The sequence below is a fragment of the Polyodon spathula genome, chromosome 3 (genome assembly GCF_017654505.1).
Source record: "Polyodon spathula isolate WHYD16114869_AA chromosome 3, ASM1765450v1, whole genome shotgun sequence".
In the NCBI taxonomy this organism is placed as follows: domain Eukaryota; kingdom Metazoa; phylum Chordata; class Actinopteri; order Acipenseriformes; family Polyodontidae; genus Polyodon; species Polyodon spathula.
This window is the reverse complement of record NC_054536.1, coordinates 56,415,280-56,440,313: the sequence shown is the minus strand read 5'-3', so window position 1 is coordinate 56,440,313 and position 25,034 is coordinate 56,415,280. Positions and strand designations below refer to the sequence as shown.

The following is a 25,034-nucleotide window of genomic DNA, read 5'->3' as shown; positions in this document are numbered from 1 at the left end:
CAATGAACTTTATTGGCAGCTGTTGTATTCTCAGCAGGTAATGGTTTTGTATCTGGGGTGGAAAGCTCAGAGATTGATTGTCCTGAATGTGGTCTGTGGGCTCCATGCTGTGAGGTTGTGGGTGCTGTGCTGTGCTGTGATCCTTTAAGGAATGCAGTTCACACAAAAGTTTAACCCGTTCAAACCATAGTTAAGGTAACTTTAGCCATCCAAATTTTATTCAGGCAACACCACTGAGCAGGATGACAGACTTGGCAGTGTTCTTAATTCACATTGCATAACTGAAAATATGTATTTTTTTCCTGAAAAATAACTGACGATGCTGCGAAACCTTCTGGTTTGCAGAGCCCAGCCAGTTCAGGTGAAAGTAGTCACATTTCCGAAGAATAAGCCTCAGCTAGTAGCAACAGTCAGAGTGATGTTTGGGGAACATTCAAACAAATGGTAGCAACAAGGCAAAAAAGCACCAGAGAAAGGGAGACATTAAGTGCCCATGAAAAGATGGAGTATGAACTGAGCAGAGCCACTTCTCGATTCATCATCATCTCCCTTTGATTGGTGGGCAGAGAAAGCACACAACTGCAAGTTCCCAACATTGGCCAAACTGGTTAAAATATATTTAGCAATACCAGCAACCTCAGTTCCAAGTAAGCGCATCTTTTCTAAAGCAGGCTTGGTTATCACACAGCATCGAACCGCCTTGAAGTCGAGCTCATATGTCTCAGCCACAATCTTCATGGTTCTCATAGCGCACTGAGTACAGCTAGTGCTATTCTAATGCTGACAAGCTATCACATATTTGCACAATATTTTACATTTTTTCAAAATATTTTTGTTTTGTGAACATTAGTGTCAGTGTCAAATTGTTGGCAAAGTACTGCTAACAGTCAAAAATAGTGGCATGTTTTTTTTTACTAGTCTTGCTCTACAGTCAATACTGTATTTGTAAAATACTGAAGAATTAAGTTTATTGTATTTTGTTATTTATTTAATCTGTGATTTGTTCTGAGTTATGTTAGCAAAGAAGTGTTTTTTTAATGAATATATGTATATTATCACTTGTTTAAAACTTTTTTATTATTTTTAAATTTTGAATTATTGTCATTTGATTATTTTCATTAAAAAACGTCAGAAAACATCTTTGTTGCCAAGCATGCTGCTACCTTGAGGAAATAAAAATCTAAATCCCAATAATATAATAAAACATGTCTCAAAATAATAATACATTTTACATTAAAGATCTACTGACAGTATCCAGTGTTTTCTCAGTAAATTTGGCTATATACATGTAAATGATAAATATTTTCCTAATGTTACCAGGTAGTTTTTTTTTTTTTTTAAAGTAAAACCGAACCATAACCGAACCGAACTGAAATGTCCATAACCCACACCTCTAATAAAAACCACATATTGAACCGAACTGGGACATAAAAGCATTTTGGTATTGTGTGTGGCATACTGGCCAAACCACAGAAGCCTCACTTCAAATCTTATACTGAGACATGCATGCTCAGCAAGGCTACCCTCTAATGGGATTGTAAAATGTTTTTTGGATTATCCTGCATAAATACAGGTCTGGCTAGTTGGACACCTGTGTCCAACACAAAAACAACAGTCGTTTTAGAAGGCGAACAATTACGTTTTAAGTGAAATGAAAATGTAACAGATGGAGTAATATCTCAGTCTGCCAATTCTGAGTCTGGAGCTCTGGCAGATAAGCTTGTTTCTGCCATCTCGATTTGCAAGCAGTATGAAGCTTAGTTTTCCAGCGTTTAATGCCATTTTAGCCATTCCTCCTCTGTAGCGTTGTCAGGATTACTGCTCAAGCCTATTAAAGACTAGTCCAGCTCTTCAGCCCATGAGCTACCTCTACATAGGTAGAGATAATAATTGGTATATGCAGAAATATTTGTCTTATGGTCAGTATAGGTTCTGGATTCCCAGATTTTACTCATTACAATGTTCTTAACATTAAGCAGATACACACAACCCTAGAATAAGAAATAACTCCGCCCCTATATCTACTATGCTATTTTTACATACCTGTTTATTCTAGCTTCACTGTGAGAGAGCAAGGATAGCTAGTGTGTAAACAACAGTGAGTGTTAACATTTTGTGTTACCTTCATCTTCGTCGTTGGCTGTAACTGTAATTACAACAAAGCCTACGTCCTTATCTTCCTCCACACTGATCTCGTATACGGGCTGGGGGAAAACGGGTGCATTATCATTCACATCTGTGACAAAAATCCTCACGTAGGCTGTGTCTGCAACAGAAAAATCAGCTGAGTCAATATGAGTCAATTTTCTGTGGTCCTTGTGGTGAGATTTATCAAGCGTACCATAAGTTCTTTGTTACCAGTTTTGTAACATTAACAGTTAGATTTTTCTATTACAAAAAAAGGATGAACATTGTATATCTTAATAAATCTGTATCTGTGTGCAAGTTGTTAAACATATCTTCCTCATGTACAATTGCTGAATGTTAGGATACTTTTCCTCAATTCACCCACCCACTGCTCTGAGTAAAAACAGTAACCCAATCCTGTAACTCCTTTCTTAGCAAGAAGAATCACAGGTTGGCATCACCCATAAATTGCTTTTTTTCTGCTAAGCTTCTTGATTTGACAAGACATTGAAATGGAGGGTCTCCTATTCTAAAATAACCCACACTGACTCGGTTTTCAGCAGCACCACAGACCTGTGTTAGGCTGTCCCTGCAGACCAGGCCGAGCAGACTCTGAACTGTCCTGGGACTGGACTTCTATGAGGTAGGACCCTTTCTGCTCTCTGTCGAAGGAGGCCTGGGTGTATATGACACCCATCTGTGTATTAATACTGAACAACTGGTAATCCCCACTCTGGTCCTTCAGAATGAGGTAGTTAACCTAGAATATTCCACAAAACAAGAATCCAAGTTAAAAAAAACAAAAACATGTTCCATTCATCTCTTTACAGACAACATATTTAATAATTTGTCTGGAGTGAAAAAAAAAAAAAAAAAAAACACATTTGTATATTTACAAAAATTACAGTTATGTAATGTATATTTCAAACAAATTATTAGATTAGTTTGTTATTCCTTAATTGAGAAGGATTCACCCACAGGTTGTACATGGGGAGCTATTACAGGTGAATGGCTTGCATCCACACCATCTTAGATTCAGCCGGTCTTAGGCGGTAAGCATATTGATGCGAGACCGCCAATCAACACAAGCTGCATGATGGAATGCAGGTACTCAACCAGTGATCCAGTATGGTAATGGAGTCTGTGTTCTATTTTATACTGTTAATCATACTGTATATCACACATATTGCATTCCTAACCATTCCATGAAGTCCAGAGTCCAGGTCAGTGGCTGAGACCTGTGCAACTGATGTCCCAACCTCTGCTCCTTCAGGAACAGTGGCCTCATAGGTAGCAGACATGAAGAAAGGGACGTTGTCATTGACATCTGCATGAAAGAAAGAACATGGACAGGTCACTAACTGCGACTTTCTAAAAACACTCAAGTTATAATACATTTCAGTCTGACTGGTTCCAAGTAACTGGAAATTTAGAGAATTGTTACGTTTTACCAACAATATAACATTTTCTATGAAGCTAGGAAGTTACAGTAAGCCTGTCTCATTGTTATGCACCCAGGCAGCTTTTTCTTCTCTACCTGTGAGGTTGACGTAGACTGTGGTGAAGGATGCCAGAGGAACCGCTGCCACGTTCTGTGCTCTGACCCGCAGTATGAAGAACTTGGTCGTCTCAAAGTCCAGAGGCTCAGCCACAAGGATGGAAGCCGACCCATCTGCTCTGTTTGGCTTGATGTAGAACCTCACAGGCATGTTGGTTTCTGGAACCTGACCCTCCTCCAGATTGTAAGTGACTCTTGGATCACCCAATGGAGAGGTTGCTTTTATGGTCTGGAATACCAAGCACAACATACATCAATTCTGTTAAACAAATTTCTATTCCTCAGTATACAGGAAATGACCATAAAACAATTGAAAAACAGATGCTGTCACAAAAGCCAAAACATCAGATACAACAAGCAAATCAGATGTTACCACAGACAAAGGAAAAATCAACATTAAACCAAAGGCAACTCCAAGGCCACTATTAGTCTCAAAGGATTTAAATCTAATGCTACTGCACAGGAGATTACCAACTAATTTGCATTATAAGTGCCCTGATGAAGGCCAAACCAATTAAGCTAGAAGAGCTTTAACATTTAGTTAGAAGGAAGCAAGGAACAGGAATCTAATTATTAAGGGTATACCACAATCTAGTCGCCACAGATCCCAGTATACCAACAGTAGTAAAGCCTGCTGTAAGCAATAATTTAAAACATCCTGGAAGAGATAGTATTCAGCTCTGAAGATAATGCTAGTACTGATTAAGACATTTTCTATTTTGCTCCATAAAGCAACTACATTTCTTATAATTCATATGCAAATTGGCATATAGACTTTGTGTGGTGAATACTGTTTTAATTACATATTTTTGTTTAGCCTTTTTAAACAATTGACTGCAATGCAATACCTATAACATAGGTCCAGTACCCAAATCCGTATCATAAGACATTGAAGTCTAGTAAAGGACCAATCGGTGATCAATGTACTGCAAAGGAGGTAAATAATCTGTAACAGTATCGTCTTTGTCGCTTCGAAAAAATATGTTTTGTGTATTAGACGATGAGTGGAGAGGTCATTTGACACAAAAAGCAGTTTGGTGTTTACTTCAACAAATCAATATTCATGTTTTATTCAAAGCAGCAATTACAGGACACTTTATACAGGCATGCAGCTTTTTCCTCACTGGTATCTCTGAACTGTTTCTTTCTTGTTAAGAGTAATACCTCTAGGTTAGGCAAAATGGAAAGGCTTTGCGAAGGGGATGAATGGACAGTTAGTTCAGTGAGGTGTGACTGATTGATCCCTCTTCCATCAAGGTCACGAGCTTGTGCCAGGAAGGATGAGATGTGGGAAACTCAAATCCACTTTAACTTAAGAGCTTACTGGCTCACCCTCCTTCACCAAAAAAAAAAAAAAAAAATCTTTTTTATACATAAAACCTGAATCACGCGTTATTAGAATACAATTTAACAAGATTAAATGAACACAGTGAGAGCATGATAAAACAAAAACGTTCTTTTAGTCACTGTTACAAATCACTGCTCATTGCTTAGCAGATACAAAGCTTGATCTAAGGGAAGTAACTCTCTGAATGACTTAATTCAGGTGTCAAATGTTATTTTCCATATGCTGTACTGGTTATATAAACAGAATTATTTAGAAAAATTTAGAATTCTTCATGGAGTGCTGTGGTTATTTCAATCAGTCACCCTCATTTATGGAATAACTACAATACTCCATGACCATTCATAGTGTACCCTGTACATATACAACCTTTGAGAGTTTTACAGTTCTGGATGACGGGACAATACACCAATACTTTTGTTCCATAGTATCCTCAATCTTATTAAACACTGAAAGCCACCTCATTATGCTGGCAGAATGTGGCACCCTCCCTTATAAAGGCCAGTTATAATGTGGAGCAGGGGGAGTGGAGTTATTTAGTTGTTTAATGGAAGGGAAAAGATACCTTAATATTGCAACAGAAATAATAAATAAGTAAACAAATACATAAAACCAAGCCATTCTCAGAGAATGAGAGAGGACATGTTATACAGGTTTGCAGTTGGTGAAATCCCCTTCCACACTTTAACTTAATTCCTGGAGAATCTAGGATTTAGCAAAAGGCTAGAAAATGTATCCAACTAGGGGCTAGTGAACAATGTATACAAGAGTAAATTATTCATAACACCATGAGTTCATTTAAATTAATAATTTAGATTGTCTGTTGAGTGACACAAACTTGCATGACCGTGAAACCCACGTTATTAATTTTCCTCTATGATTTATTAGGGTACCACCGTCACTTAATGAAAATTATATTCCCATTAACCGGTGCATGTGCAGGAACAGGGGCCCTTAATTACTTCCTCAAGGTTGCAATTACTGCGTTTTCAAGTCACTAATTATCATTTCTTGAAATGAGTCCCTCAATGAGGCAGGGGATATTTAAATGTTTTATTAGGAAACAGAAGTTTGCAAGACTGAACGATAGGTAGGAAGAAGAAAAAATGGTGATGAACAGAGACTCACAAGATAACAGTACTGCTAATGAATGTATTATAAAAAGCATTCAACTGCACGTTTGCACCATTTAATAAGCCTAATTAGTATTTAAACTTCTCCAGATTAATTTATACTTGGAATTTTTCCTACTTACAAAATGCATTTGAGTGAATTACATAACAAAGTAAAAAATAAAAAGTATTAAAATAAATTATATATTGAATAGTACATAATGAAGCAATATTACTTGTATGCATCCATGTTCAATGTCTTTCACTGCTTTTTGATGGCAGCACGCAGAGTACAACACTACAAAATAACAGTTACTGTAGGGGACTGGTACACTGACTCACCACTTTATTATAATAGATAAACTCCTCTATAGTGAGATGGAGTTGCCGGTCACATGGTGGAGAGGATTCCAATGCAAAGCGTCATACTAAGCAGTTATACTGAACCTTCTGTCATTCTAAGTCTCTGAAGAAACCCTAAGACTGGAACACATACTGTGGAGATACATATTGTGGTTCCTCTGCTGATACAGAAGCACACTGGTGCTGACAAGGCTCCATGGCACTGTAATGCCGTATAAATGTTTACCGCAGTATATTTGCACTTTGATTTGTCCCATGTTTTCCTATGGTTATACAATGCATTTACCATAGCTTGTTATATTTTTTTATGTGCTTTACCATATCTCTCTGGGCTTTACAATGCCTATGGTTTACTATGCACTGCTGACTCCAATAGTCCCACCATAATGGTAGATAAGTCAGTGCTCACTGTATTACATTTGTTTTTATCATTCATGTCATCACCAACATAAATCATTCAAAAAGCTTAAATGGAAGTACACACTTTAATTGCACTTGTGAAACAACTGAAATATCTGAATTCAAAATTATGAAGTTTTCCTCCCATTTTAGAACTAATTTATATGCAGATTCATGCATCTGCATCCAATCAAACACCATCCAATTAGTTGAGAATATTAACACTTCTAAAATTAAACAACAATCTACCAATGTAATTATAGTAATTATAGCATGATGCATACTGTTCTCTACTTTCATCCATATTTAAATACTTTTTTAAAAAAGTGCTGCTGAAAATAAAATACATCTGTGTATAGAATATTTGAATATTTCTTCTGTGTAATGTGATTACATAATATGTATTTTATTATACTACTGCCACCAACTGAAAGGTCTTACAGATGTGATTTGGGTAGCCAGTAAATGTAATCTTCCTGGTGATAATAATAGCATCTAATTAGTTCTTTGAATTGTTTAGACAGTGTAAGCACGTTTACTTTAAAATAGATCTTCATGTCCCAAGAAACCACAAAAATAATCACACTGCAAGCAGGGTGAAACAGCTGTATAGCTGTGGTCAAATGTTTTGCACCACCTAGAATTTTAGGCTTGAGACGTAATAAAATAAAATATATGAACATAATTAAAAAATTTTATTTAACATCATGCGATCAAAGACACTACAAAATGATATCACAAAAGTCTACCAGAAGCCATAATAGTAGTGCAGTATTCATGTTAGATTTCAAAATGTCAAATTTGTTTACTTGTCAGTTTATGGAAACCTACAACGCGGTATATAATTCAATATGTTAATGTAACATTATTCAGCGGGTTTCAGTCGACTTTATGAAGCAAAATTAGTTAATTCTATAGGGTGATGCTAAACATTTGGCCACAGCTGTATATATCAGGGCAAGTTTTGTGAAGCTGTTTTCTCCTTACCACTATTTTTGTGTCCCGGATGGTGTTTTCAGGGAGTGTGACCCAGTACTCTCCCTGCTCCCACTGTGGGGGCTGGTTGTGCACATTGGTAATAGTAACAGTGAGGTCCACCGTGCTGCTTCTGTTACCTCCATCTGTAGCTACAATGTGCTGGCTGATACGGGAAGTCTAGAAATTAAACACACTTTCTTTAAACACTCCATGTTACTTATTTACTAAACATTTTACACACACGACATTTGTTTTTCACTGGCAAAAAGAAAGGCATTTAGTTATGAACTGTAGGTAACCTAAAACATTTTAAAGGACGATTTTACCTGACAAATTTGTGATGGCAAGACCTAATATCTTAAACTAAGATCACACTTATGAAGATGATCAAACTACTGAATGCAAATAAAAATAGGACACAGCAGGACATGGTTCTCTGGAAAGTGTTACAGCAGATTGCTGCAATGGATTTCTGTTTTCAGAGCCGCCTGGTCGGGAACATTCATGAAAGACTTAAAAACTAAAAGGTGTTGTGCATGAAATGTGCTTTAATAATTTAACAAGAGTACAAGTTCAGCTACAACTTTCCCTCAAAGGACTCTTTCTTCAAATATTCATTTTAGGGTCATGATGGGAGTTGTCCTCATCATGCCTAATGAATGCAAGTTCAACATGGCTTATTTTGTTTTCAAAATTAACAGTGAAACATGTATTTTGATTCTGTTAGTATATCTCAGTCTATGTACAGTCTTGCCATGATATCTTAAAAGCCATATGGAGGCGGATGAGTTATGGTACTTTACTCTAAAAGGATAATGCACCCCTCGAGCCTGACTGGTGCATTTATACATACTATTTCTCTACTTGTAACAAACATTACACACACTGTGAAATATCATTCGTAAAGGAAACCGAAATATGGATACAGTTGGTCCAGTTTCTGAAACCTTAACCTCTCTATGGGCCTGCATGTACCTGGGAGATGGGGTGGTTGACATATACCCAGCCAGTGCTGGGGTTGATGTGGAAATACTCAGGCTGATGGAGAGACAGGGAGTAGGTAATGGCAGCATTGGACCCCTGGTCATCATCATGGGCTGCAGCTCGGAGGAAACTCGTACCCACCGGGGTGTCCTCGCGAAGGAAATCTAATAATGCACAAAGGCAAACACAGGTGAGAAACAGCACCTTCTGCTTCAGTGAAAGCTCTCAGCAGGTATAACACAAGCAGAATGTGACTTTGCCTTTAGCTTACCCTGGAAGGGCCACCATTTGCAGGTGATGAGGAAGAAGTTCAGTCTCCAAATAAGTCTATTTATTGGCCTTTATTTTTTTCAGATTGCCTTCAAAGTTGCCCAGTGCCAGCTGAGGCCAATTTTTTTGTGGTCACAGCTAGATTTAAACCCATGCCCATGCACATGCAGTGAAGGTACCACTTGCCTCTTATACACTGTACTTACAATTTTCAACAAAACACACAGCATGTATTACGACATCCAGTAGTATCTTGAATTGTTTACTTACACTGGTATCGACTGTTCTCGAATTTGGGGTTGTTGTCGTTTTCATCAGCAATAAGGATGGTTATTTGACAAACCCCAATCAGAGGCTCCTGAGCCAAATCTGTAGCGGTCACTGACAGTGTGTATTCCCTCTGCTTCTCTCGATCGAAACTCAGGGCAGTGGTGATAACTCCTATATTAACAGACAAAGACAGTTATTTTACCAGAAAGAAGGAAGAATTTCTCATTTTTGCTTGATTCTTGTGAACAGATCTAGAAACGTCTTATTCAGTCACAGCTACAATAATGTAGCTTCATGAGTCACGGCGGGATATTTTCTCAGGACATGAATTGTTCAGAAAGACAAAACTACAAAAAACTGTTTCACACTCATAAGTGCAACATCTGAAATGCTGAGGCTAGCCCTCAGCACCAATAACAAAAACATATTTGAACTACATAGACCAACCAACTCTGTAGCACTCTGTATATGATTGTCAAGTTGCTGGGTTTGACACCCCTTACAGCAATCACATGCCTCACCTGTATCTGGGTTAATAATAAACCCTGATGTAGTTCCATCTCGATGCATGATTCCATATTTCACCTCTCCATTCACACCTATGTCAGCATCATAGGCTTCTACTTGTAGCACAAAGGTCCCCTCCGGCTGGTTCTCCAGGACCCAGGCATTGTCACTGTAGGTGGAGCACTAGCCAAGAAAACAGGGAAACTTCAGGCTTTGTACTTGCTTTTTTTTCTTAGATTGTTATGCTGGATTGGCAACACTGGAGACTGATGTTATGTGAAACATAACCTTGCTGTTCCAATCAGTATGCTATGTATGCTTTATCACACTTCTTTGTGCTGGCCAACACATTCACTAATACACTGCAGCTAACCTTTATAAGAGAGATATGACATCATAACTTAAAAGCACACTTCAGGCCTTGCCAAGCTTACTGTTCCTCAATGCCACAGGACTGCATCTTACCTCCCTGAAGACTGGTTTGTTGTTATTGATGTCATTGATTCCCACAATGACCTGGGCATAGTTGCTGAGAGCTGCAGGTCCTCCTGAGGCATTATCGTCAGTTGCTGTGATGTTTAGAATATACTGGGGACCTCGCAGCTTAGGCAGGGGACTCTTACGCAGCTTGATGATACCTAGAAATTACACATTCATTAAGATTTAAAGAAATGCTAAGCGATGCTTATAAATAGAGGTATTAGCTTTGTTAACATTATTACTGGGTCCCTTTATATTGTACTGGAAATCTTCAGGATATGTACTGGAAAGTTAATTCAGGATATGCAAATATATGAACTACAACACTATGGATAAGCTGTCCTAAGGGTCTTGTGCATTTCTAAAAGCAATGCCTTTATGTGCAATGCTGAAGCCAAACAGCATTTTTGTTTATTAATAAATGCAGGTAGTATTACAGATAATGATTGTACACCAAAGTGTTCCAAAAGCAAGATGATAAGCTTCAGCCACGCCTTGTTTTAGCTTGGATGAGTGCAGTGACAGTTGTTCATGTCCTGTTTCAGGCACCAGGTGGCAGTATGTGCTATGCCACAGTAGGATGCACATATTCTCCCATTGGGCCTGGCCTTCAATTCTTAAATCAGGGAAGATAATCATGCTCATGACAGTAAACCGAATACCATGAAGTATGCTGCCATTGATGATGACTTGAAATACACAAATGAATACATATATATATATATATATATATATATATATATATATATATATATATATATATATATATATATACACATTGTATACTGTACATTGACGCATACATGAGCACTGATAATAACCTTTGCAAGAGGTTGTAAGTAAGCAGGTCTCTGATTCCAAGGAAGGCATAAAAAGCATAAGAAACATATTTCCAATGAAGTATTGATACTGTCGTTATTTACAGAACAACTTAAGGAATTCACTACAACAGAACATTCAATGCGGCAACTAGAATAAGAAAAGAGACTCCCATTTTGAAGTAACAACTTTTCTAAATTCAGCAACTATAAAATCTAAGGCCACCTGTGTTGTGTGGCTGGCACTAGCCAAAACTGTTAAAAGCAGTCATATATCCCCAATAATTAAGGTTGTAATGATTAAAACAAAATGTTAATTCCAAAGAAAAGAGCTTGGGTAAATGGGTAATTGTGTTTCAGTTATGTACCCACGTTTGTAGAGACCTCCACGAATACAGTGTTCATATGTTTGTGAATGTAGTGCTCATAAAAGTGCAGGTAGGCACCATGATTTTCCACGCAAGCTCTGCTAATAAACCAGGATGATACACCCTTTTCTCTGAAGTGAAAGAGTGTAAATTATACAAATTTGTGAGCTAAACCAGTTTTAAACCCAGGCCTACCCAAATGAAAGGCATTAACTCCTCTGAGTCTGGCCTACAGAATGTCTGTGCTATACTGTCACCCTTGCTCACCTTTCTGATTGTCCAGCTCAAAGTTTCCATCCTCATTGCCTCCAGTGATTGCATACGAGACCGCATCTCCATCAGGATCTTTAGCGTGGACAATGGCCACCAAGGTGTTGGGACCAGCGTCCTCCGAGAGGAAAGTCTTATAGCTGTGACATGAAAAGGACGTGTTTCATTACAACTAGACTAGAATATGTACATTCATCTGTCAAAAAATTGTATTTTTAGTACCTTGCTTAGTACCATGCTTAGCCTGCATGGGTCACTGCTGGATGATGCTTTCTACTATTTTAGGCACCTTCTAGTTGGTCTTATTTGTATCAATAATATAATAAAAATAACAATGACTTAATTATTATTAAATAAATAAATAACCACTTTAAAAATGATATATTTTCATGACAGGTTTCATGAAAAAGCTATGCCCTCAGAATACTGTACCATGCAAACTAAACTCTTTTGATTGTATTTCCTTCTAGGGTTTCAAAGTGAGCCAAATATAAAACAGCCTTCATGATTTCTATATAACAAATGGGCACTATTCAACTGGCTTGGAACACTTACGATGAAGAAATAATGCAACATGTCAAAGAAAGGCACTGCTTACACTGCTTGTGAGAACACCGGGGCTTCATCGTTGACATTAGCCATGCGGATACGCACAGATGCTGTCCCAGTTTTTGAAGGGTACCCCTTATCGACTGCCACCACCACAAACTCATACATGTGATTGACCCGCTCGTAGTTGAGCGGCTGTTTTGGGCTGATGATTCCTTGTGGAGTTATGTCAAAGTCACCACTCTGGATGAAGTAAGAGATTTCTGCATTTGGACCGGTGTCACAGTCTCTAGCCAACACTGCTCAAAAACAAGAGAAAAACTGACATATTAGGCTTCACTTAGACAAAATGGATCTATATTATAACACGATAGTTAGTAATATGTAATATGTGTTGTGGAAATGTTTAAGACTGACAAAATAACGCCCATGCTCTAACAGCAGCATATGCAATTCTATGTTTGCTTCGCCCCGATTAAACATCTTTTAATCTACTCAAAGCAAAACCCTTTCATTTTGTTTTCTCCACAAGAGCCTGTTAGGTTTGTACAGTAAGTGCTTTTTTTAAATAAGTAGTCTGTCACATTAAAAGAGCCAATACTAATTAAAACGATGTTGGGAGGCCAATTCTTTATTTGATACATTTAAAAGCCCATCTGTTTGTAAACAGTAAAAATGTTGAGGCGCTGATGGTGACTCTAGCAGATCAAAAGTAAACTTCAAGAAGGGTTTGCTGTCATTAGGCACCATGCCAGACTTCTCGCCAAATCTAGAGGCCTTGCTTCATTATACCACTGGCAAGCTGTCATCAGCTGAAGCCAGCACAGCAATTTGGTTCATGCAGATGAAGGCCCTATAATCTCCAAGGCAAATAAGTAGTTCAGTGCACGCAGATGTGGCAGTGCACAGACCCTCTACAGAGACAGCAGGGAACTTGTTGCAGAGGGATAGAGCGAAGGCTTAAGGATATGATTCAAACAGCAGAAGGTTCATTAAAGATACACAGACTAATATAATATCACTTCAGGCTACCTATTACCATTTTTAATGCATGCACTATAAAATTGAGTCACAGTGGAAACTAAATTAAACATAGGAACCTTATCCATGGAGGCTTTATACTTTGCTAAATCCTTTCTGGAAGTTTTTGCTTGATAATTAGAGTGGGTTTTGAAATCAGTCCCCCCACAGCTCACACTGTATTGCTTTTCCCAATTTACAGCTTAATCCAGACATAAAGTAAATATTACTGAAAAAAAAAAATTATAATAATTTCTTATCAAATTAGCAGGATTGCTTTTTGGCAACACATTTGAGAAACAAATGGAGAACACAGCGGATAGCTTTTAATACCTACTAGACTGCCTGCACACAAGTCACATAGCACTGAATGTGGGTTTGGTATCACAATCTGCAGCACAAGAAACTGAAGGAGTCAAGGAAATGAAACCTAGTGTCTTCCAGCATGTTATGAACTAACCATGCCGGCACAGGACAGGATAGAACAGGATAATTGTACTGTTTTGCACAAAAGTGCCAGCTTGCGAATGTTCGAGTATGGTCAACATAAATATTTTCCAGGTACTGTGCATCTGAAAACAGGCATAATATATGTATATTAATAGGTTTTTGATGGCATGGTAACTATCTTTGTTTGTTGAACATTGAATATGTTTCTAAGCTCAAACACCAGAAGCGTACAGGAAACCCCCAGAGGAGCACAGCCCACTAAAACCACAAGACATCATCTATGTTTTAACATACGCCAAATACTTTCAATCAAGAAAATGGGATCAAGTGCCAGGTCCTTTTCAATCTAATTAACCCCCCCAGTTGAAGAGGTCTTGCTCTGCCTGCTCTTTGACCGCAGAGTAGGGTTGGGCTCACTGCTTTGGGATGGATCGTCTAATAGGAAGGTGATGTTATCCAGTTAAGAGCCCCTCGTTTTAATAGATGTGCTGAGTGGTATGTGTGTCGAGTACAAAACAAGTTGGAGACAAATCAACAGAAGAGACAGTCATGACTACCAAAATGGTGTCTGCATTTTTTTCTCAACAGTTTTACTTTACAGCAGAGACATGAGGAGCAGTGTATGCAGGGTACAGTGTGTACCCTATTAGCCTAATTGTTTTTCGCTTTTTATTTATAATGCGCAATAAAAGCACAACGTTGTGTTTTAGCGCACACAATCACTTTATAGAATGCAGAATAACCGTGTTAAAATTAAAACAAAATTCTGCACTGATGACCTGTGACAGAGAGCGAACGAATCCTAGTCAACAATCTCCCGCCCGATCTGTGAGGGCACTGTCTAACAGGGTGCCTCATACTGGTTGGTCTGGGCACTTCATTCCAGGGTCAGTCGGAAGACAGCCATCCAGGAAGTCATAATGCCGAAGTCATCGCCCTAAAGCGGTATGCGATGTGTCAGCCATGGATTGGAAGAGACGTGACTGAACCAGCTATCGCAGGGGGCGTGACTAAGGGTATAACTGGGGATGTGATGATGTAATCTGTTCCTTTGATGTGGTTATGAGAATGACCGAGAAAGGAAACGGACTGTGTAAAGCATATCGTGAGTGTTAAGTGTTTTGCTTGTTTGTGGAAACTAAAACTGTTGGCCATAGCTGTAGTACTGTGTTTATGAGTTAAATACCTGTTTTATCTTAGAAATATTCCACTCAGGGCTTAGAAAGGAAAAGTATCTACTGTATACAGATAATACAGATGTGGATGTATCAGTTCAATGCAACTTTAACTATGGGGTATGGGGTACATGGGCCTGAGTTCATCCTTCCCCAGCATCTTTGGAGAAAAACAATTAACTAAACAAAGTACAGTATAGCAAAGCACAGGGAAGAGGTGTATTTGTTGGTGTTTTCAAACGTCTACGTGCACATAGATAAGTAGAATTTATTAGTAGGAGAATTACATACATATTTTTGTGAATTAAATTCCATACATGTTTTTAGCTTTATAAAAAAGAGTGTCTGAGACTAGAAACAGACATCCAAACACTTGCACGCTAGGATAGAAGACGTGTGCTGTCTCTGGGGAGCTCTGGGGTGGGGGGGGGGGGGGGGGTCTCACCTTGCAGCAGAGAGGTGCCCACAGGGATATTTTCAGGGATATTGTCTCGGCTGTAGATGGAATGAAGGAACTCTGGTGTGCAGTCGTTCTCGTCGCTTATATGAACCACTACCTGCAATGGCACAGAATTAATCAAATTATCCACAGTGCTGCTGAAGCTCCTTCCTTCATCCCTTTTTTATTTCATGTCAAGACACATGGGTCCCTTTGTGTCTGTTTTCTGGAGCAGGTGGACAAGGCTAATGCAAACAAGCAGTGTATTGGATAAAGCCTGGGAATATTGGTACTAGTGCTCACTCTGGCAACACTAATGCAGGCTATTCTCAGTACGGTTTCTGGTATAACGCCCATCATACCTTTCGAGTCAGGCTAAAGAAGCTAATTGGATCCTGTCACAAAGATGGCTATAGTGAGTGACATCAGACCACAAACAGGGACTAACACAGAACAGACAAGAGACGTGGAGTTTTGCTCTTCGTTGCGCTCAGCATTTAAAAATTAAAAAGAGCAGAAAATAAAAGGTTTGTAAGACAAACAAAACACAGGACATGACACTGGCAGCCAAAACAAAGAGACAAACAAAAATGAACTACACAGACAAACACGGTGAGCTGCTATTATTATTACTATGATTAATACCTCCATCTCCAATCCCGTTCTCCACTCACCGAACACACAACCCCGAGTGAGTGAAAACATGTTGCGTTTATGCAGCTATATCGAGACTCGATTGCTAATCAATCATTCAATTGGAGTCTTGGTACAACTGCACGTGAATTAATAAGTGCAATTCCCAGTGCTCACATATTATTACATTTTACCTGCACGTGAAGTGCTGTGCAATCCTCGTGCCTAAATACAAATATACATTTCGCTCGTAACCCATATTACATCATGTGTACCAATAACAATACTCCAACATTAATACACTACACGCAACATACAACACAGACATACACCCAGGGGTGGGGCAACATTGCCACATATTCCCCCCCCACCCCCCCACCCCCCCTTGGGCTTAGCACACATGGCCTCAATGGCCACCTCCCCCCTTAAAATCCAAAAAGTCTAACTCAAAGTTCAGGGCCGAAAAAGGGACTTTAAGGGGCTCACGGGTAGCAGTGTTGCCAATAGCCAAGCTGCAACTGGCCATGCTGTCAGCAGATGTGCTGACAGTGGGGCGAATCTCTCCTCCCACTTTACCACTGTCAGCGGAAAGTCTGCCAATGGTGAGGCTGTCAGCAGACATGCTGACAGCTCCCAGACTGACTCCTTCAGCCGGGGCAATTCCAGCAGCCAGAAAAGCTGCTGGGGTTGGTGGTCTCCAGACCTTCCCCAAGATTTCCGGCAGCGAAACTGCTGCAGGAGGAGGTGGTCTCCTGACCTCTCCCCCCTTCTTCATAGCCGGCAGCTCCCTCCTGTGGGACTCCAGCCACAAGAACTCCTGCAGCAAAATTGCTGCGGGGGAAGGTGGTCTCCAGACCTCTCCCTCCTTCTTCCTAGTTGGCAGCTCCCTCTGGTGGGGCTCTGGCCACACTGACCCCTGCGGCCAAGCAGAGCTGACGGCAACCCCTGGCGAAGCAGTCCGGCGACCCCAGATGAAGCAGAGCGGGCAGTCCCAGGCGATGCTGAGCAACAGGCAACCCCAGGCAATGCGGAGCAGCAGGCAACCCCAGGTGATGCTGAGCAGCAGGCAACCTCAGGCAATGCAGGGCAGCAGGCGATGTGGAGCAGCAGGCAGCCCCAGGCGATGCAGAGTGGCTGGCAACCCCAGGCGATGCCAGGCAGGCATCCTTGGGTGAAGCGAGGCGGGCATCCTTGGGCGAAGTGAGGCTGGCATCCTTGGGTGAAGCAAGGTGGGCATCCTTGGGCAATGCGAGGCATGCATCCTTGGGCAATGTGAGGCGGGCATCCTTGGGCGAAGCGAGGCGGGCATCCTTGGGCAATGCGAGGCAGGCATCCCCAGGCGGTGACATAAAGGCATCCCCGGGCAGTGACGTAGAGGCAACATACAACACAGAAATACACCCAGGGGAGGGGCAACATTACCACAGATCCCAACATGTATCTTATTTGCATTACCTTTATGAGAACACATATTGTAGGGTGGCACAGAAAATTGGGTTTGACTTTCCCTTTAAGAGAATGTCATAATAACGATTGATTTCCACCAGTTGACACCAAGTACAATGTAAAAGTCCTATTAGAATCAACATATTGTCTTTACAAATGATCAATGATACATTAACTGTGAAGGAATATGATACTATTTCCATGCTTAATTTCATACCTCCCCTCAATTTTTGTTTCATAAAGGAAAATTATCTTTTGCAGAGAATTACCTTATTACTATGTAATTCTTGTCTTTTCCCCTGCTTATATAAAGCATAAACGTATTATCCTTCTTACAGTTCTCTTATTTGATACTTCTTTAAAGCTGCTACAAGGATAGAGCCTCCCTATTAAAAATTAATTAAAGTCTATAATTATGCCCTTCTCCTTTTATCAATTTGCCCTCTACCAGTAAACTTTCAAAGATATTGTACACCTAGAGTATCTACTACTACTACATCTGAATCACTTTGAAATTTGAAATCCTTTCTCAAACCTTTGGAGTACAGTGACGCAGAGTTATAATGACTAATGACTGTTTTACATGTCACAGTTTTGCAGGCGTATTAGTTATAATAAGTGCTACAAGTACTTGAAGATTAAGGGGCTCGACTGCGGTTGCAGTTTAGCTACATTATTCATTTGTCAAATGAAACGTGTCTTGCTTCATACCCAGTAACAAATGTTTTAATTGAAAGTGACTGAGGAGATCTGGCACTTTGTTCAGATGAAGCAGGACTGGGGTTTTCAAGCTGCAACAGTAACAGACCTTTGAAAGAGTGGGGCCTACAGATGGTGTAGGCATTGGACAGGGGATGTAAGCCCTGTAATCACCAGCCAGATGGAAAATGTGTACAAACAGGATCAGCGCCAACAACCTTCACTGCTGGCTTTGAAATATATGTACTCTCTAGCTGGCTGCTGTGCAAACTTGAGTCTTTTTGCAGCTAGCTAGCTAGTTAATCGTGGACGAACTTTACCGTGCAATGGTGTACACCAGCAACCAACAGCAAACAGGTAAAGACTGTTCCCTTTGAATTCCAACAGCTTTTAAACACTGAAAAGCAAATGTATTAATATGATAACAATCTGAGCATTTGGAAACCGAGTACGTCTGTGTAGGAATCTGTGACCAGCCAAGTGAGTTATTCAGCCTGGTTAGTAAGAACCAACTTCAATTAAAAATTAACCTAGGTGGTGCATACAGTAGACAAGTGTGCACACATAAAAAAAAAATAATACTACAGTAATCTACAAAACTAGTTACCTATACAGTATACTACAGAAAACTGCGGTGCTTTTGGGCGGTACTATAGTATTTTTTAGGTGTGCCACACCTGTGTTTAAATACACTGAGACTAGAGACTAGGGAAGTGACGGGTTTTGTGTTTGTAGCTGCTTAAAAACACCATTAATTCTGTACCTCAGTAACAGTGCTCAGCCCCGCCTCTGGCTCCAGCGCTCGCACCAGCAAGTGATAGAGGTGGTGCTCGCTCTCGTAGTCCACGTTGCGGGTCAGGCTCAGCTCACCATTCTCCTGGTTCATGCTGAAGAGGTTGCTGGGATTAATGAGCAGCGTGTACGAGAGCTTGAGTCTCTGGAAGGAAACTGCCTCCACGACTGCAACTCTGGAAAACAGAAAAGTGTAACACTTAGCAGGAGTCCGACACTTTTTATTACCCATTAATCCTACAAATATAAAATATACTTCGATGAGTCATGCTTAATATTTTGCATTTATTGTCTAAGCAGCAGGACGCTGAGCTGGAACCTAGTTCAAACAGTCTCTTTGCTGCTTAACAACTTCCCACCTTGACTGTAAATAAAGACTTGAATTTTCACACTTCAACTCAACTTCTTGGGCAACAGATTATTTAATAATAAAACAGGGAGCAAGGCTTGTTCAAACAATTTTCCCTCAGAGAAAGCTACAGTCCCTGGGCTTTCTACTCACGCTTGTCCTGCCATGGTGTTTTCAGGAACGAACACTGTGTACGACACATTGGTGAACTGCGGGGGTCTGGAGCCGGCCAGCACAGAGACAGAAGCATAGGGCCCCTTGCTGCCCAGCCTGTCGACAGCTTGTACTGTGAGGACATATTCGTTGTGCGGGACAAGAGGCAGCCCAGTGGTTCTGATCTCTCCTGTGCTCCTGTCAACTTCGAATCTGTCTTCACCTCCTGATGAGATTTAGAATAAGAAGAAAAAACATTGAGCAACGGAGAGTCAAGCCCTTTTTCTAACCCTTCTCCTTAACACAGCACAGCAATACAGGGAGGCTTACAACTGTGTAACACCAAAGAGACTTCGGAAAGCAACTCCGTCTGCTTTGAAGTACAGAACATATAATGGTATCTGGTTTCATTGGTTGTCTGAATTCATTACTATACATGGCCTGCTACTTACTTGCATCAAGACTTGTCAACATATAGAATTGTTTTAAAAGAAAAGGTGCTAAATTGGAACATTGCTAAGTGTCACTCCATTTGTACTGTATATAGTTAAGCTATGCTCTTTCTTATTAATGCAAACTATTTGGAAAAAAAAACACAGCCTATTTAAAATTAATATTAGACAACTGAAATCATAAGCATATAACCTAATTATAATGATGGTATCTTACTGTACATTTGTGAGCAATACAATGTAATGTTTTTTTGGTTTTTTTTTCCTCTAAACCATGTTTATGAGACAATGTCCCATCTGTTTTTTGTTTTTTTTTGTACATTAAAAACAAAATTAACAGCTCTTGGAGATTCGTCAACCATGACAACCAACACTACCCAGAAAGTAATGATTCTCTTACCCTAGTCAATATTTGAAAAGTTCACTCTTTAAAGAGCAGGCATTCTCAAGATCTACTTGTATACAAATGTTTAAACTGTAAGAACATTGTAAATATATTCATTGATATTGTGGTTTTCATACTTTGGGGAATCTCAAAAGTGCTGTACAAAGTTAATGGAAGAACACAGGCCAATGGCTGCAGTAGACAAAACCAGCAGCTGTATGAAATCACTCTAAAAACTAAAAAACTAAAAAAAGTGAAAGACAAGGACTAAGCTGTACATTAGACTTATGTAATCTGGTCCGTTTTTTTGCTCCATTATGCTGGAAACAAGTTCACATTTGTTGCTAACTTAGCTGAATCTAGTGTGCACTGGAAAGCTTTCAAAGCTGATTTCATATCATTGTCTGTTGCTTCTTACCTTCAATCAGTATATATTGGGCTGCCTGTGGCAGTCCATCCCTGCCCCTGTGACTTGCAGATAGCTGATAGACCGAGGTGCCCTTTGCTGCATCGGGGGCAACAGTTGCCAAAGGGGGGAATGGGAACATCGTCCACTCCAAACTGGAAACATTGGGCACTGTCAGGCTCAGGTGGCAAAAATACCAGCTATCACCTACAACACAAAATCAAATCACTTAGCATCAATACAAGCAGGGAAGTAGTTCACCTCCTCCTCAGTGCAATAGTCACATGACATCTGCTTACAGCAGTACTAAGAAATAACAGGAGTTCATCACATTTACTGTTCGTAGGCATGGCTGGTGAGTCTGTCTGTGTGCCCATCTGGGTGAATCAGGCACTCCTGTCACGATGACTGCTTTTACTATCACGCCAGGTGTGTTTTTAGCATGAGGTGAAGGGCTAAAGATCCCACAGCAAAGGTGACCCCTAGAAAACCTTGCAGAATCACCAAAGTATTTGTGGATGCTGTTACATATAGCTATGCCACTGCTTTGCATTGTACTCCCTACATTTTGGATGTCAAAAGTAGACTAAAAACAAAATAACTGAACATAAGTGTCAAATAATAAAAAAGAACAAACTAGAGTGCAAAGACTTCACCAATCTATTGTCTTGCTGACTGCTATAGGTTGTAAGGGTATTATTTGGAAGTTCACACTGAAGCCTTTAATAATATACTACCCAATATACTAGCCATTGGTTCAATCTAATGAACACTGCATGTGCAGTTGCTATAGCCACTATATCAATAAATGCTTAAATTTACTGCACTGATAAAACAAACACCTTAAAGAAAAAACAGGGGCCTCTAGAGGCTGAATAATATTCTCAGGGTTCACTTTCAAGGGCTTGTTTGTTGTTTGTTGTTTCTTGCTTGAATTTAGTTCCTGCCTCTGGTTTTAAAACAATGCCTGGAGTAAGACTGTAATGAATGGTAATGGGCTGGAATAGGAACCTTTGAGCTCCTGGTTTTACTTTAATGTGCAGAATTCTGAGGCGATACAGGACAGACGTGAATTCAATTTCAGTGGGCCAACACCAAGTCTATAAATCACTGTTGAAGGATACTGTGCAACCTGAAAAGAAAAAATTTGATGGTTGGCGTTGAAATTGTAGAGGTATTGCAAACCCACAAAGAGGGCTTTACACTAAATGGTATCTTCTCACATATTTTCTATTGATTTAATATAATCAAATGAGTGTTTTTTTAATGCTGCCACAATAAGAAAATTACAAGTTTCTGCTAGGCTTTCATGAAGAAAGCCTTACTTATCAAAAGGGTAACACAACAGCGCAAGGGGGTGCCCGGCCCTTACATGCTCCCTTGAGAAAGATATGTACAACATATCGAAACTTTGGGCAGCTGGCTCTTTGAGATATATATATATATATATATATATATATATATATATATATATATATATATATATATATATATATATATATATATGTGTGTGTGTGTGTGTGTGTGTGTGTGTGTGTGTGTGTGTGTGTGTGTGTGTGTGTGTGTGTGTGTGTTTCTATTATTTATTTATTTATTTGTTTATTTTAAATAAATTTCAGTGCAGGAGCTCAGTTTTGCCCCACAATACAGTTTTGTTTGTGTACTTCTTCCTGGTCTGATGTTACCCCACAAGTCACCCTGCCACAGAGCCATGAAGTCACTAGTCTTAAGCTCTCTGTGCTTATAAAATAAATAGATTTTGCATCTGGTGTTTTAAGGGCTCAGCTGGCCATGCTGCTTTTCCTGCTGTGATAACCTATAAATGCAATGTTATTACAGGGAAAGACTGGCAGGCGGACATTGTGATAGATGGTAAGAGCTCTTTCCACTTTCTTCTCACCAACCTTATATGATAATATATATGACTGATTTTTATGATCATCAGCAGCAGATAAGCCTACTCTTTCTGTGCAAGGTGATAAATATCTTTTTTCTTCAATAGTAATGCACATAATGAAAAGGTAAATGCCTATGGACAGAAGCCTAAAATAAACAAGACAACAGAAATGTCAAGCAAGCTGAATAGGAACTCAGCAATAAATATTCCCTATTACTTTGTTTCTGAGTGATCAATCAAAAAAAAAAACACTTTAAAAGAATTATGCACATGTAAGAATTTTAATAAACACTGTGTAGCTACCTTAGTCTGTCTAACAGTAATTCATATATGTAATTACATATTAACTCAAACATAGAGTGCAGCCTTATTCATGAAACCCTATCAAGCATTTTATTTAAAGATGTTTTTGTTTATGTTTTTTTGTTTGTTTTTGTTTGTTTGTTTTTTTCTGTAATCATGATCTGCTTCAAATACAGTCAAAGTCAATTCCATACAAAAAATTTGACAAGATATAGCAAAAACCAGGGCTGTTAAAAAGATTAAAGACTTAAATGAAAAACTACGTCTGCAGATGAAACATGCAAGAAAGCAAGTAATTGTGTGCAGCGGAAGGAAAACTGAACCCCAGGGCTGCATGAGCTATCCATTAGCTCACTACTTTGCCAGTACCACAGAATGAAGATTAATAGTTAAAGAAAACACAGCACTGTAGTCCTGTGGTTTCAAATTCAATTTGAAACCTAATTATTGTTGGACAAATAACAGCTACACAACATTATTCCAAATAACAGACCCCCTATGTCTTTTATCACTTTTAAACACTCTGCAAATTAAGTTTGCAGTAACGAAACAAAGTTGTGTCGGATCATCATAACCATGTGAAGCATCATTCTTAAAAAGTTAAAAACTAATTTGAGCAATGTTAGCTCCAGCCCAGTATCAAGAGGGGGGAGACTTTAGGAACAAAGAAGTGCATAGCAGAAGATGGCTGGGGACGCAATGCCCCTGCTGAAGAATCTGGTAACTACAGCACTTCATCTGCTAGCTGATAGCAAGCTGACTCACTGAGGGAGCGTGCATCCTAATTAAAGATCCTATAGACTCTGTCCCGCTTTCTGATCTAGTACCGGAGAACAAGCTTCCTGCGGGCGTGCTGTTAATTAAGTGCCATTTTATACTGTTTATTTACAAATCATGTTTACTGTGTTGCTGCTCTTTCCTGTATATGCCGAATAACAAAATAGTGTTTGGGGCTTGTTGCATGTTTATTAAACAAGTAATCATACATAACACAAAACAAATACGGCACGGTGGCCAAACAAAAGGTTTACACAAAACATTCTCCTGGTAGGCTGGGCACTTGCCTTCACTACAACAGGGTTCAAATAGTGACTGACAGACAGACAGACAGACAGACAAACAAACACTCACCCAAACTCCTCCTTCTCACAAAGGAACCTAACTGCCTTTTTATACACCTGTGGCTGGAGCCTAATTAAATCAACATCAATTATTCAATCCAGCCACATTCTCACGTGCACTTGGCAGGGAGAGATTAACTCCTTCCCTGCCAACTCAACACAACACATGTGCAGGGCCTCTGCCCTGTCACAATGCTTTTTAAACTGAAGCCTTCAGTGTAAGAACATGTCATCTCAAGTTTCCATATTCTTGTATGTAAGACCCTTAAATGATAGGTATTAACTACAAACTGATAAAGTATTAACTACACAAAGCAATACTGTGGTCAGACCATGAACCTCCTTAACTATTGAAACTTTTTCTTGGTTTCAAAAAAGTAGGAGTTATCTAGGAACAGCAATGATGGCTTTTGAATGTGCAGTTGTTGTTTTTTTTTTAAGAAGAGCCCTTCAGAAGTATGATTAGAGAAGTGACCGACACAGGACTAAAAAGATACACATACACAACAAGGCACTCCAATGTAACATTCACTACACTGCTTTTAAAAAACACGAATAAAAACTTGGGTGCACGTAGAAGTTCCAAAATTAGCATTTTAATTGTATTGAAAATAATACACAATAGGATTCTTTCTGACTAAATTCTCTATTTTCGTAACTCATAAGCCCAAATCATTTTGACGTTGCCTTTATGAGCTGTCAGCAGTTATCATAAACAACATTTTTAACAGAAACAGAGACGAGAAAATTAAAAAAAAATAATTAAAAAAAGTCAAGGCTCATTCAATCATCATAAGTAACATTCCAGACAGAGGACTTTATTTACAAAAGGGTGCTAAACTTTATGGTGCACGATAATTGCAATTACTGTGCACGTTAATGATTTCCGTATTTACTATTGCAATTTTATTAATTA

General features: G+C 39.3%; 1 protein-coding gene across 1 annotated transcript in view; it reads right to left on the bottom strand.

The window, feature by feature from the left end:
• Nucleotides 1-25,034, bottom strand: part of LOC121313216 (neural-cadherin-like) — an 86,152-nt gene that overhangs the window by 21,071 nt on the left and 40,047 nt on the right. Inside the window, exons 2-16 of the mRNA XM_041245542.1 lie at nt 20,810-21,004; nt 19,555-19,780; nt 19,024-19,228; nt 15,489-15,600; nt 12,448-12,697; nt 11,847-11,989; nt 10,379-10,551; nt 9,928-10,096; nt 9,407-9,577; nt 8,858-9,030; nt 7,892-8,059; nt 3,665-3,914; nt 3,327-3,454; nt 2,701-2,887; nt 2,123-2,266 (exon numbers count right to left, since the gene is read on the bottom strand). Coding sequence (XP_041101476.1) covers nt 2,123-2,266; nt 2,701-2,887; nt 3,327-3,454; nt 3,665-3,914; nt 7,892-8,059; nt 8,858-9,030; nt 9,407-9,577; nt 9,928-10,096; nt 10,379-10,551; nt 11,847-11,989; nt 12,448-12,697; nt 15,489-15,600; nt 19,024-19,228; nt 19,555-19,780; nt 20,810-21,004 — 2,694 coding nt within the window. The remainder of the gene's footprint in view (nt 1-2,122; nt 2,267-2,700; nt 2,888-3,326; nt 3,455-3,664; nt 3,915-7,891; nt 8,060-8,857; nt 9,031-9,406; nt 9,578-9,927; nt 10,097-10,378; nt 10,552-11,846; nt 11,990-12,447; nt 12,698-15,488; nt 15,601-19,023; nt 19,229-19,554; nt 19,781-20,809; nt 21,005-25,034) is intronic.